The 13,310-nt window shown below is 48.4% G+C and overlaps 1 protein-coding gene across 1 annotated transcript; it reads right to left on the minus strand.

Moving 5' to 3' along the window:
• Positions 1–817: 817 nt before the first annotated feature.
• LOC306742046 (olfactory receptor 1500-like) lies at positions 818–1,744 on the minus strand (the record flags this gene model as incomplete). The annotated part of the gene is made up of 1 exon (XM_079224387.1): positions 818–1,744. The coding sequence occupies one exon, from the start codon at positions 1,742–1,744 to the stop codon at positions 818–820; it is 927 nt and encodes a 308-aa protein (XP_079080513.1).
• Between the last annotated feature and the right edge of the window lie 11,566 nt (positions 1,745–13,310).

Genomic DNA, 13,310 nt, shown 5'->3' on the forward strand with positions numbered 1-13,310 from the left:
CTAAGGATGGTAAAATGCAGGGAATCATTTCCCCACTGTGGGATTAATAAAGGATTATAAAAAAATTAAAGTATTTTAATTTTGTCCAATGGTCCTAACCGAAATGGCAGAAATGGTCACTTCTTCCCCAAAACCATATCTGCAGCAGGCTCTAGTCTAGAGGCCAAAACTTATAAGGAGGCATTCCTGGGAACAGCCCTCTAAGTGTACTACATTTCAACTAAATCGGATGAGTTTGAGATTTAACCCAGGCAAGGTGGCCCAAATTGCAGGTACTTGCCCAGCAGAGTGACCCCGTTTCCTGGATTTTTTAATCCATCCAATTTGCTTGAAACGCCACACAGTAGTACATAGTACTATACTTCATCATAACCGCCCTTCAATTTCAGAGCCCTAGCTAAGAGCAACTGTGTTGCAAAGTGGTGTGGGTATACTTTTATACACATGTTGACATATTCAACTATCAAAGATACTCTTTTATGTTTCCATTGTTTTTCAGATTGAGAGAATATCAACACCTCCCATGTATATGATTTATTTGCATCTTTAAAACAGCTTTGCTTTCAATAAAAGCACATGTTTTTTTTTTATCACATTCTTTAATACATCTTTGTGGAAATGTCTTTTATACCAATATGATAGGAAAATGTGCCTTAATTTGACATGTTTATCCATTACTAATATACATTATCTGATGGCAGCTTGTGAATTCACAGCTGAATATCAACTGTCATAATTTACACTTTCCATAAGCACGAATGCATTCTCAATGTCTGGTAAACCCTTAAATCGGCTGGGAGGCATTGACCTCAGGGGCTTACATTTTAGCAAAGACAAGATTTTTACATATGATACGGATTTTGGACATATTTAGCCCATACATTAAGGGGTTGAAAAGCGGCTGGCATGTAAGCCAGTATAATGATAACAAAATCCTCAAAGTATTGGATAGATTATTCATATTAAACCTGCTCTGTATTAATTCAAAGCAAGCCCCACATGAGAAGTTCAGAAGGGAGGCGAGGTGAGGTGTGCAGGTACTGACAGCTTTATGTCTGGTCTGTTTACAACCAGAGAAACAAACCCTAAAGATCTTAGTGTAAGTGTACACGATTAGTGTTAGAGGACAAAAGATGGAGAGTGCGATAACAACGAGTCCATAGATGTTATTAACTGTTGTGTCATAACAGGCCAGTTTGGTAACAGAGTAGTTGTCACAGTACACTTTGTTAATGACGTTCCCACACAGCTGTAAAGAGCTACTCAAGCATGTCATCACAACACACAGTAGTAAAGGGAGAAGCCATGTCACAGCAATAAGAACAGTAATCTTGTTAAATGTCATACGAGTGTTATATTGTAGAGGGAAACAGATGGCAAGATATCTGTCATAAGACATTATGGCTAAGTTACAGAATTCTACACCTCCATAACAGTACAGAAAGAATATCTGCAGGAAACAAAGTGGAGCAGAAACCGTGTGAATGTCAGAGAGGATCTGAACCAGAAGGAATGGAAACAACCATGTACTACCAAACAGTTCATTCACAAACAGGCTGCAGAGAAACAGGTACATAGGTTCATGTAAGCTTCTGTTCATGCAGATAACCACAATGAGCAACACATTAGTGCAAAAAATTGACATATATAAAGACAAAATAACCATGAAAAATAAGTATTTTAAAGCCCCTGTGTCAAAGTAGGCACTCAGTGTAAAATATAAAAACTGAGTGGAGTTCATCATGATCTCCTTTTGCTTCAAAAAGCGGTCATAACACTGTTCATAGACAAACTAATTCCAAAAAGTTACATTTTGTTCCAGTAAAACTCTACATTTGTTAAGGACTATGTGCAGCTGCAATATTAAACACTAATTGTACTCAGCCAAAAGAACGAAAATAAATGTATTATCAAGAAAACTATTGGGACAATTTTACCAAATTCCCCATTCTGTAATTCAAAGTCTCTACAACACTAACGTAACAGTGTAAACATGTATCTGAGGACCTGCTGGAGTCAGAGTCCCTCCTAACTGAACTGAAACTCTGTCGCTACTCCTTTAAACACTTTCCAGTCAGAGGTCGCCCACGGCGCAGACTGACCTCATTCCTCTAACTGACGTCAGAAATGTTGTGATTTAATTAGATACTTTATATTGGTAAAGATACAAACAAAGAGTAAGGAATTGTATAATGGTTCATGTATATATATATATATATATATATATATATATATATATATATATATATATATATATATATATATATATATATATATATATATATATAAAATGAGTCAAACTTAATATGTTGGAACCATACATATTTACATTTCTGTATATAATACCAAAATGATGTCTGACTGACCTACGACCAGATCTTCCATCTGGAATCCCTGGTGAGCTGAGAAAGAGACAAAGACGGAGATGAGGAAGTAAGTTTCAAGCCGAACCTCAACAAAGAAAGACGACCAGGTTCCGAAGACATCAGGGTACCTTTGCTATCATCCAACTAGAACCAAGATGGTAAAAATAAATGGGCTTGTACTAGTATAACACTTTTCCAATCCTATAACTACAGTCACACCCATGCATATAATGAAGAATCATAATTAGAATTGTTTTTTGCCAAGTACGTTACACATACATACATTTTACTTTTAACATAACAATAACAATAAACAAAGAACAAAGTGCAATAATATGAAAGCATTTCTTTTAATTTATAATACAAATATAGTAAACAGATAACAATATGTTAATACAAGTGTATTGTAAATATAAAAAGATGTGTAACAGTGACAAATTGTCCTGAGGATGTAAGAGTCAGAGTCAGTAGTCAGTGGGGGTCCCAGGCTTTATTGATGAACCCAACTGTAGATGGGAAGAAACTGTTTTTGTTGCGTGAGGTCTTGGTCTTTTTGAAAGAGCAAAAAAATACTGTTTGTCCTTTAAATTACATTTAAAAGAGCCATTCCTTGCCGAGTGTTTTGAATCCAGAACCTTAAAGGACGAGATGTGACTGAAGAGAGGATTCCAGTTTACAGTTTAAAGTTTAAAGTGGACAGAACGTGTGTCATTAGCGGCTCAGTGTTTGTTCATTGAGATGATTTGTGATTCACATCATCAGGCGTTCTGCAACACACCTATTAATAATAATACAAATAATAATTTTACACGTAAACACAGAAATAGTAAAAGCAATAACAATAATATATATATATATATATATATATATATATATATATATATATATATATATATATATATATATATAAATAGGGCTGCAGCTGCGATGGTCGCGGATGCTAAAACTCGGGCATAGGAGGAGTTCGTTGAACTGCTGACCCGGACTGGGGACATCGTCGGGCGGTGGAAAGAACTTTGAGGAACTCCTAAACCCGGCCAACATGTCCCCCGGAGAGGGGGCAGCGGCGGAAGACTTTGGGGTGGTTTCACCGATATCCCTGTCAGAGGTCGCTAAGGTAGTCAAAAAGCTCTTTGGTGGCAAGGCGCCAGGGGTGGATGAGATCCGCCCTGAGATGCTGAAAGCGCTGGACACTGTTGGGCTGTCTTGGTTGACACGCCTTTTCAGTGTCGCATGGGGGTCGGGAACAGTGGACCAGCTCTTTACCCTCGCAAGACTACTGGAGGGGTCCTGGGAGTTTGCCCAACCAGTCTACATGTGCTTTGTGGACTTGGAGAAGGCTTTCGACCGGGTCCCTCGGGGGTTTTTGTGGGGGGTGCTGCGGGAGTATGGGGTGCCGGACCCGTTGGCACGGGCCATCCGGTCTCTGTACGCCTGCAGGAGGAGCTGTGTTCGTATCCTCGGTAGTAAGTCAGGGGGCAGACAGGATCCGGTTCGGGAGTCTCGGGATCGCCTCTCTGCTGTTCGCGAATGATGTGGTCCTGTTTGCCTCCTCGGACTGTGACCTCCAGCATTCACTGGGGCGTTTTGCAGCCGAGTGTGAAGCGGCAGGGATGAGAGTTAGCACCTCCAAAGTTCATGAGTGAGGGTAAGGTGGAGCGGGACATCGACAGACGGATCGGTGTGGCTGCAGCTGTAAAACAGGCGCTGTACCGGTCCGTCCTGGTGAAGAGGAGCTGAGCCGGAAGGCGAAGCTCTCCATTTACTGGTCGTTCTATGTTCCAACCCTCACCTATGGTCACGAACTCTGGGTCGTGACCGAAAGAACGAGGTCTCGGATACAAGCGGCCGAAATGAGCTTCCTCCGCAGGGTGGCCGGGCTCAGCCTTAGAGATAGGGTAAGGAGCTCGGACATCAGGGGGAGCTTGGAGTCGAGTCGCTGCTCCTTCGTGTCGAAAGGAGTCAGCTGAGGTGGTTCAGCATCTAGTCAGGATGCCTCCTGGACGCCTCCCATTAGAGGTTTTCCAGGCACGTCCAACTGGTAGGAGACCCCGGGGAAGACCGAGGACACGCTGGAGGGATTATATCTCCCGGCTGGCCTTGGAACGCCTCGGGATCCCCCAGAATGAGCTGGAAAGTGTTGCGGGTGAGAGGGAAGCCTGGGTCGGCCTGCTGAACCTGCTGCCACCGCGACCCGACCCCGGATAAGCGGCTGATAATGGATGGATGGATGGATATATAAATAGCTGTGACTGGGCCCTCGCTCCAGCACGTCGGGGACGCCTGCGAGCAGCTATAATTTATATATATATATATACACACACATTTATATACACACATATATACAGTGGGTACAGAAAGTACTCAGACCCCTTTAAATCTTCACTCTTTGTTTCATTGCAGCCATTTACTAAAATCAAAAAAGTTTATTTTATTTCTCATTAATGTACACCCAAACTTGACAGAAAATGTAGAATTTTTGGCAAATTTATTAAAAAATAAAAACTGAAATATCACATGGTCATAAGTATTCAGACCCTTTGCTCAGTTTTGAGTAGACGCCTTTTGAGCTAGTACAGCCATGAGTTTTCTTGGGAATGATGCAACAAGTTTTTCACACATGGATTTGGGGATCCTTCGCCATTCTTCCTTGCAGATCCTCTCCAGTTCCGTCAGGTTGGATGGTGAACGTTGGTGGACAGCCATTTTCAGGTCTGTCCAGAGATGCTCAATTGGGTTTAGGTCAGGGCTCTGGCTGGGCCAGTCAAGAATGGTCACAGAGTTGTTCCGAAGCCACTCCTTTGTTATTTTAGCTGTGTGCTTAGGGTCATTGTCTTGTTGGAAGGTGAACCTTTGGCCCAGTCTGAGGTCCAGAGCATTCTGGAAGAGGTTTTCTTCCAGGATATCTCTGTACTTGTACCACATTCATCTTTCCTTCAATTGCAACCAGTCGTCCTGTCCCTGCAGCTGAAAAACACCCCCATTGTGAGGTTTCGGTTTGGCCAGACCCAAGCGCACACACGGGTAGGCAAGATTGTTTAAAGGAAAAGGGTTTATTCAACAGAACACTGGGGACTTTGCATTGTTGCTGCGCAGGACAGTGTGTTGTTGTTGAGTGTGTTGTTATCGTTATTGTTGTTGTTAATGTTGTTGCTGGATGTGTTAGCCTAATAATTTTAGACATTTTTAGGCCTATTTTTTAAATGTCTTGTTGTGGCTGAATCAGCTATCTGCTGATCCATCCATCCATTATCAGCCGCTTATCCGGGGTCGGGTCGCGGTGGCAGCAGGTTCAGCAGGCCGACCCAGGCTTCCCTCTCACCCGCAACACTTTCCAGCTCATTCTGGGGGATCCCGAGGCGTTCCAAGGCCAGCCGGGAGATATAATCCCTCCAGCGTGTCCTCGGTCTTCCCCGGGGTCTCCTACCAGTTGGACGTGCCTGGAAAACCTCTAATGGGAGGCGTCCAGGAGGCATCCTGACTAGATGCCCGAACCACCTCAGCTGACTCCTTTCGACACGAAGGAGCAGCGACTCGACTCCAAGCTCCCTCCTGATGTCCGAGCTCCTTACCCTATCTCTAAGGGTGAGCCCGGCCACCCTGCGGAGGAAGCTCATTTCGGCCGCTTGTATTCGAGATCTCGTTCTTTCGGTCACGACCCAGAGTTCGTGACCATAGGTGAGGGTTGGAACATAGACCGACCAGTAAATGGAGAGCTTCGCCTTCCGGCTCAGCTCCTCTTCACCAGGACGGACCGGTACAGCGCCTGTTTTATTGCTGCAGCCGCACCGATCCGTCTGTCGATCTCCCGCTCCACCTTACCCTCACTCGTGAACAAGACCCCGAGATACTTGAACTCCTTCGCTTGGGGTAGGCAGTTTGTCCCCACCTGGAGGGAGCAATCCACCGGTTTCCGGCAGAGCACCATGGCCTCAGATTTGGAGGCGCTAACTCTCATCCCTGCCGCTTCACACTCGGCTGCAAAACGCCCCAGTGAATGCTGGAGGTCACAATCCGAGGAGGCAAACAGGACCACATCATCCGCGAACAGCAGAGAGGCGATCCCGAGACTCCCGAACCGGATCCTCTCCGCCCCCTGGCTGCGCCTAGATATCCTGTCCATGAAAGTCACGAACAGGACCGGTGATAAAGGGCAGCCCTGGCGGAGGCCAACACCCACCGGGAACGTGTCTGACTTACTACCGAGGATACGAACACAGCTCCTACTGCAGGCGTACAAAGACCGGATAGCCCGTGCCAACGGGTCCGGCACCCCATACTCCCGCAGCACCCCCCACAAAAACCCCCGAGGGACCCGGTCGAAAGCCTTCTCCAAGTCCACAAAGCACATGTAGACTGGTTGGGCAAACTCCCAGGACCCCTCCAGTAGTCTTGCAAGGGTAAAGAGCTGGTCCACTGTTCCACGACCGGGACGGAATCCGCACTGCTCGTCTTGAATCTGAGGTTCGACAAGCGGTCGGAGCCTCCCTTCCAGCACCCTGGCATAAGCTTTTCCCGGGAGGCTGAGCAGTGTGATGCCACGATAGTTTGAGCACACTCTCCGGTCCCCCTTCTTGTAGATGGGAACCACCACCCCGGTCTGCCAGTCCATGGGCACTGTTCCCGACCCCCATGCGACACTGAAAAGGCGTGTCAACCAAGACAGCCCAACAATGTCCAGCGCTTTCAGCATCTCAGGGCGGATCTCATCCACCCCTGGCGCCTTGCCACCAAGGAGCTTTTTGACTACCTTAGCGACCTCTGCCAGGGATATGGGAGAAACCACCCCAAAGTCTTCCGGCGCTGCCCCCTCTCCGGGGGACATGTTAGCCGGGTTTAGGAGTTCCTCAAAGTGCTCTTTCCACCGCCCGACGATGTCCCCAGTCCGGGTCAGCAGTTCCCGCCCCCCTGCTGAGAACAGCCTGGGGTAGGCCCTGCTTTCCCTTCCTGAGCCGTCGGATGGTTTGCCAGAACTTCCTTGAGGCCAACCGAAAGTCCTTCTCCATGGCCTCCCCGAACTCCTCCCATGCCCGAGTTTTAGCATCCGCGACCATCGCAGCTGCAGCCCTTCTGGCCTGCCGGTACCCGTCAGCTGCTTCAGGAGACCCCTGGGCCAGCCAGGCCCGAAAGGCCTCCTTCTTCAGTTTGACGGCTTCCCTCACCCCCGGTGTCCACCACCGGGTTCTCGGGTTGCCGCCACGACAGGCACCGATGACCTTCTGGCCACAGCTCCGAGCAGCCGCGTCCACAATAGAGGCTTTGAACATGGTCCACTCGGGTTCCATGTCCCCAGCCTCCCTCGGGATTTGTGAGAAGTTCTTCCGGAGGTGGGAGTTGAAGACCTCCCGGACAGGGTCCTCCGCCAGACGTTCCCAGTTCACCCTCACTACACGTTTGGGCTTGCCAGGTCTTTCTAGCCGACTCCCCCGCCATCTGATCCAACTCACCACCAGGTGGTGATCAGTTGACAGCTCTGCTCCTCTCTTCACCCGAGTGTCCAAGACATACGGCCGCAGATCAGATGATACGACTACAAAGTCGATCATTGATCTCCGGCCTAAGGTGTTCTGGTACCAGGTACACTTATGAGCCACCTTATGCTCGAACATGGTGTTCGTTATGGACAAACTGTGGCTAGCACAGAAGTCCAACAACAAAACACCATTCGGGTTCAGATCGGGCAAGCCGTTCCTCCCAATCACGCCCCGCCAGGTTTCTCTGTCATTGCCCACGTGAGCGTTGAAGTCTCCCAGGAGAACTATGGAGTCGGCAGGCGGCGCCCTTTCCAGGACCCCTCCCACCGACTCCAAGAAGGCCGGATACTCCGAACTGCTGTTCGGTGCATAAGCACAGACAACAGTCAGAGCCTTACTCCCTGCAACCCGTAGGCGCAGGGAGGCGACCCTCTCGTTCTCCGGGGAAAACTCCAACATAGCGGCGCTCAGCCGGGGGCTCGTGAGTATCCCCACTCCCGCCCGGCGCCTCTCACCCTGGGCAACTCCAGAAAAGGACAAAGTCCAACCCTTCTCCAGGAGCTTGGTTCCAGAGCCCATGCTGTGCGTGGAGGCGAGCCCAACTAAATCTAGCTGGTACCGCTCCACCTCCCGCACCAGCTCCGGCTCTTTCCCCGCTAGCGAGGTGACGTTCCACGTCCCTAGAGCTAGTCTATGCTGCCGGCGATCGGCTCGCCCAGGTCTCCTGCCTGGCCTGCCGCCCGGTCTGCATAGCACCCGACCCCGATAATTCTCCCCGCGGGTGGTGGGTCCACGGGGTGACTGCTGCTCCATGTTGTTTCTTCGGGCTGAGCCCGACCGGGCCCCATGGGCGAAAGCCCGGCCACCAGACGCTCGCCGACGAGCTCCCCTCCTGGGTCTGGCTCCGGGAGGGTGCCCCGGTGTCCCTTGTCCGGGCGAGGTAACTTTAGTCCGTGGGCTGCAATTCATCAGGGTTTTTTGAATCGCTCTTAGTCTGGGCTCTCCCCCGAGACCTGTTTGCCTTGGGAGACCCTACCAGGGGCTGACGCCCCAGACAACATAGCTCCCAGGATCACTGAGCCACTCAAACTCCTCCACCACGTTAAGGTGGCAATTCATTGGAGGAGCTACTACTAAGAAACTACTTCATAATAAACGTCTTTGTGCTCTTATTTGTTTGATGATCTTGACCCGCTATCTGCTGATCTTTCAATACAATATATTGTGGGACTTATGTGTTGCTTGATTGCCATAGGCCTACAGTTCATGTCTAATTCTATTGGGTAGGCTACCTGCTCAGCTGGCCTATTTATTAGCTTGTGAGATTCTAAATAATACTGTCTGTCACCTTTTTGTGCCGGAGTTTGATTATAGGTGAAAAGTTGAACTACTCTGCTACCATAGGCTGTAAAAAAAAAAGTGCCCTCCCCCGCCCCAAAGCAACGTAAGCCCTCCGCAAATCAGTGGCTGGCGCCAGGCCTGGTACGAAGTATGTCTATTAATTCTATTATACAGAGGCCGAGAGTCAAGGTACCACTGGAAATGGAGTTATAATCTGGCTACTGGAGAGAGGGAAGCCAGGGTGTTTTAACAGGGATTGAAGACAGGTGCCGAAGATGAGGTGCAGGTGTGGAGATGATTGCCAATTGCCGGAAGCCACGCACACACACACACACACACACACACACACACACACACACACACACAGGAGACAAACAGGAGACACCAGAGACACAAAGAAAAGACAAAAAAGGACACGAGTCACGGACGAGCCGTGACAGTACCCCCCCTCAACGGGTGCCTCCAGGCGCCCCACTAGGCTTGTCTGGATGCTCTCGATGGAAGTCCCGGACAAGGGAAGCCTCTGAGAAGGAGCTGCGTGTGATCCAGGACCGTTCCTCTGGGCCATATCCCTCCCAGTCGACGAGGTACTGGAATCCCAGGGCCCCTACGGCGGACGTCGAGGATACGAAGAACGGTGAATAAGACGGACGAGCTAGGCGCGCTGGTAAAGACTGAGAGGATCTTCCGTGAGTGCAGCATCTTGTGTTTCACGGAGACATGGCTGCACGCGGACTTTTCCAGACCACAGCGCGTCGGTGCCCGGCTTCAGGACTGTACGGGCGGACAGAGACGCGACACTGAGCGGCAAAAAGAGAGGGGGAGGGATTGCAGTGTATGTGAACGAGAGGTGGTGCAACCCCGACCATGTTTGTGTGAAGGAGCGTTTCTGCAGCCCGAACATTGAACTGTTAGCCGCGGGGATGCGCCCGTATTATTTGCCAAGAGAGTTTACGTCTGCCATTGTTGTCGCCGTTTACGTGCCACCATCAGCTGACGCTGAGGAAGCAGTGGACACCATCCACTCCACTGTGTCTGGACTGCTGAGTCAACAGCCAGGTGCTTTTATGACAATAACTGGTGACTTTAATCACACAACACTGGACAAAGCTCTGCCTACTTTTATACAGTATGTTGACTGCCCCACAAGAAACAATACAACTCTGGACCTCCTGTATGCAAACACTAAGGATGCATACGGCATATGGCTGCTACGCGACACTAAATTTCCCCTTGGGGATTAATAAAGTATATATTCATTCATTCATTCATACAGGGCCACTGCCCTTCCCCCCCTTGGCAGGTCTGATCACGACCTGGTCCTGCTGACACCCAGGTATGTTCCTCTGGTGCAGAGGCTGCCTGCGACCTCCAGGACTGTTAGGAGGTGGTATCAGGAGGCTAACGACGCCCTGCAGGACTGCTTTGAGTCGACGGACTGGGATGTGGACCACATGAGGAGGACATCAACAGCATGACTGACTGCATCACTGAATACATCAAGTCCTGTGTACACACCACCATACCATCCCGGACTGTGCGCTGCTTCCCCAACAACAAGCCCTGAATCACCAGGGACCTGAAGGCTCTTCTTTATAAGAAGAAAGCTGCTTTCAGGTCTGGGGACAGGGATGAGCTCAGGAGAGTCCAGCGCGACCTAAAGGTGAAGATCAGGGAGGTCAAGGACTCATACAGGAGGAAGCTGGAGGCCAAACTCCAGCAGAACAACACGAGGGAGGTGTGGACCGGGATGAAGCAGATTACCGGCTTCAAGGTGGGAGGGAGACAACCAGGGGGCTCCCTGGAGAGGGCCAACAAGCTGAACTGTTTCTTCAATAGGTTTAGTTCACAGCCCTCATCCGTCTCCTCCTCTCACCTCACCTCCACACCTCCCCCTGTGCCCCCCTGTTGAGCTGCACCTTCGCTGAGCCCTCAACACCAACTGGCTCTTCCATTGAGCCCTCAACACCCGGTGGCTCTTCAAATGGTCGTACTACTGGTCGTACTAAGTTCACTGTAAGAAAGTTAACGGTGATCGGTACAACAGTTGAGTATGCACCGTTCAGTCGTAGACACGGAAGAGACATCCAACACAACGCTATCTAGTGACGTGCTAACGCTACGAAGCTATCGTCAACAAACACACGTTAGTTACGGTCTTACAAACACATAATGGAGGTCCAACACTACTGGTCGTACTAAGTTCACTGTAAGAAAGTTAACGGTGATAGGGGCAACAATTGATTACTCACCGTTCAGTCTCACAGAAACGCTGTAGCCAGCTATCTGGCCCGTTAGCTCCGGCTTGCTCATTGTTAGCGAATCCTTCAGGCACTGGAGCTGCGCCGTCTGTCCCCTCCAATATATTTGCTCAGGACTCTTTGCTTGGCATCTTCTGACTCACATTGAAGCTTTGCACACGTCGTAAGACACGTCCATGTTTAGATGCTCAGACGCGGAAGTGGAAACCATATTCGCCAGATTTGAAACCATATCTCTGTGACGTATTATTGTGATGATATCATTTTTATTAAAAACTTAAACACCTGCCCGGCCGCGGCGACACGGGCCCCGCCCCCAAAGGGTTATGGGCATACTCAACCCACGGCAAGTGTGCGAACCAGAAGGACGGGTGACGCAACGCAATGCCGTCTCCAAATCCTGGTTCGCCCGTTCAGTCTAGCCGTTAGTCTGGGGGTGATATCCCGAAGAGAGACTCGCGGTAGTACCTAGGACACAAGGAAAAGACAAAAAAGGACTCGTGTCCATTTCTGGACACGAGTCACGGCTGAGCTGTGACAAAAGGAGTTTCTAAGAGTCAAGACTTGGAGGATAAAGACAGAGGAGTCTTTTGTTGGAGTCAAGACTCAGAGGATAAAGACAGAGGAGTCTTTTGTTGGAGTCAAGACTCTGAGGATAAAGACAGAGGAGTCTTTTGTTGGAGTCAAGACTCTGAGGATAAAGACAGAGGAGTCTTTTGTTGGAGTCAAGACTCAGAGGATAAAGACAGAGGAGTCTTTAATTGGAGTCAAGACTCTGAGGATAAAGACAGAGGAGTCTTTAATTGGAGTCAAGACTCTGAGGATAAAGACAGAGGAGTCTTTTGTTGGAGTCAAGACTCGGCGGATAAAGACAGAGGAGTCTTTTGTTGGAGTCAAGACTCAGAGGATAAAGACAGAGGAGTCTTTTGTTGGAGTCAAGACTCAGAGGATAAAGACAGAGGAGTCTTTAATTGGAGTCAAGACTCAGAGGATAAAGACAGAGGAGTCTTTAATTGGAGTCAAGACTCTGAGGATAAAGACAGAGGAGTCTTTTGTTGGAGTCAAGACTCTGAGGATAAAGACAGAGGAGTCTTTTGTTGGAGTCAAGACTCGGCGGATAAAGACAGAGGAGTCTTTTGTTGGAGTCAAGACTCAGAGGATAAAGACAGAGGAGTCTTTAATTGGAGTCAAGACTCTGAGGATAAAGACAGAGGAGTCTTTAATTGGAGTCAAGACTCTAAGGATAAAGACAGAGGAGTCTTTTGTTGGAGTCAAGACTCGGCGGATAAAGACAGAGGAGTCTTTTGTTGGAGTCAAGACTCAGAGGATAAAGACAGAGGAGTCTTTAATTGGAGTCAAGACTCTGAGGATAAAGACAGAGGAGTCTTTTGTTGGAGTCAAGACTCGGCGGATAAAGACAGAGGAGTCTTTTGTTGGAGTCAAGACTCAGAGGATAAAGACAGAGGAGTCTTTTGTTGGAGTCAAGACTCTGAGGATAAAGACAGAGGAGTCTTTTGTTGGAGTCAAGACTCTGAGGATAAAGACAGAGGAGTCTTTCGTTGGATTCTTCGGGGGTGACTATCAGCAAAACTCTGGAATTATTAAGTTATCTATTCTTATTGTACCTCAAATATTGAAATATTATCTATTTCTACTGTATTTATGTTTGAAATTTATTTTGGAAAATCTCTTAATTTGTAAAGTAGAAATGTAGACTGAAGGGGGAAAGGAAACCACTTCATTTTCTTTATCTTTGCTTTCAGTGAGCTTTCTTTTGACTTGCAAAAATAACATTTGCTTTTTCTTGAGACATCCATTAGAAATCCGTCTGAACCAACAAGGTGCTTTGATGATGAAGTCATTGTGCT

Source organism: Taurulus bubalis (assembly GCF_910589615.1).
Source record: "Taurulus bubalis genome assembly, chromosome: 10".
NCBI classification, from domain to species: domain Eukaryota; kingdom Metazoa; phylum Chordata; class Actinopteri; order Perciformes; family Cottidae; genus Taurulus; species Taurulus bubalis.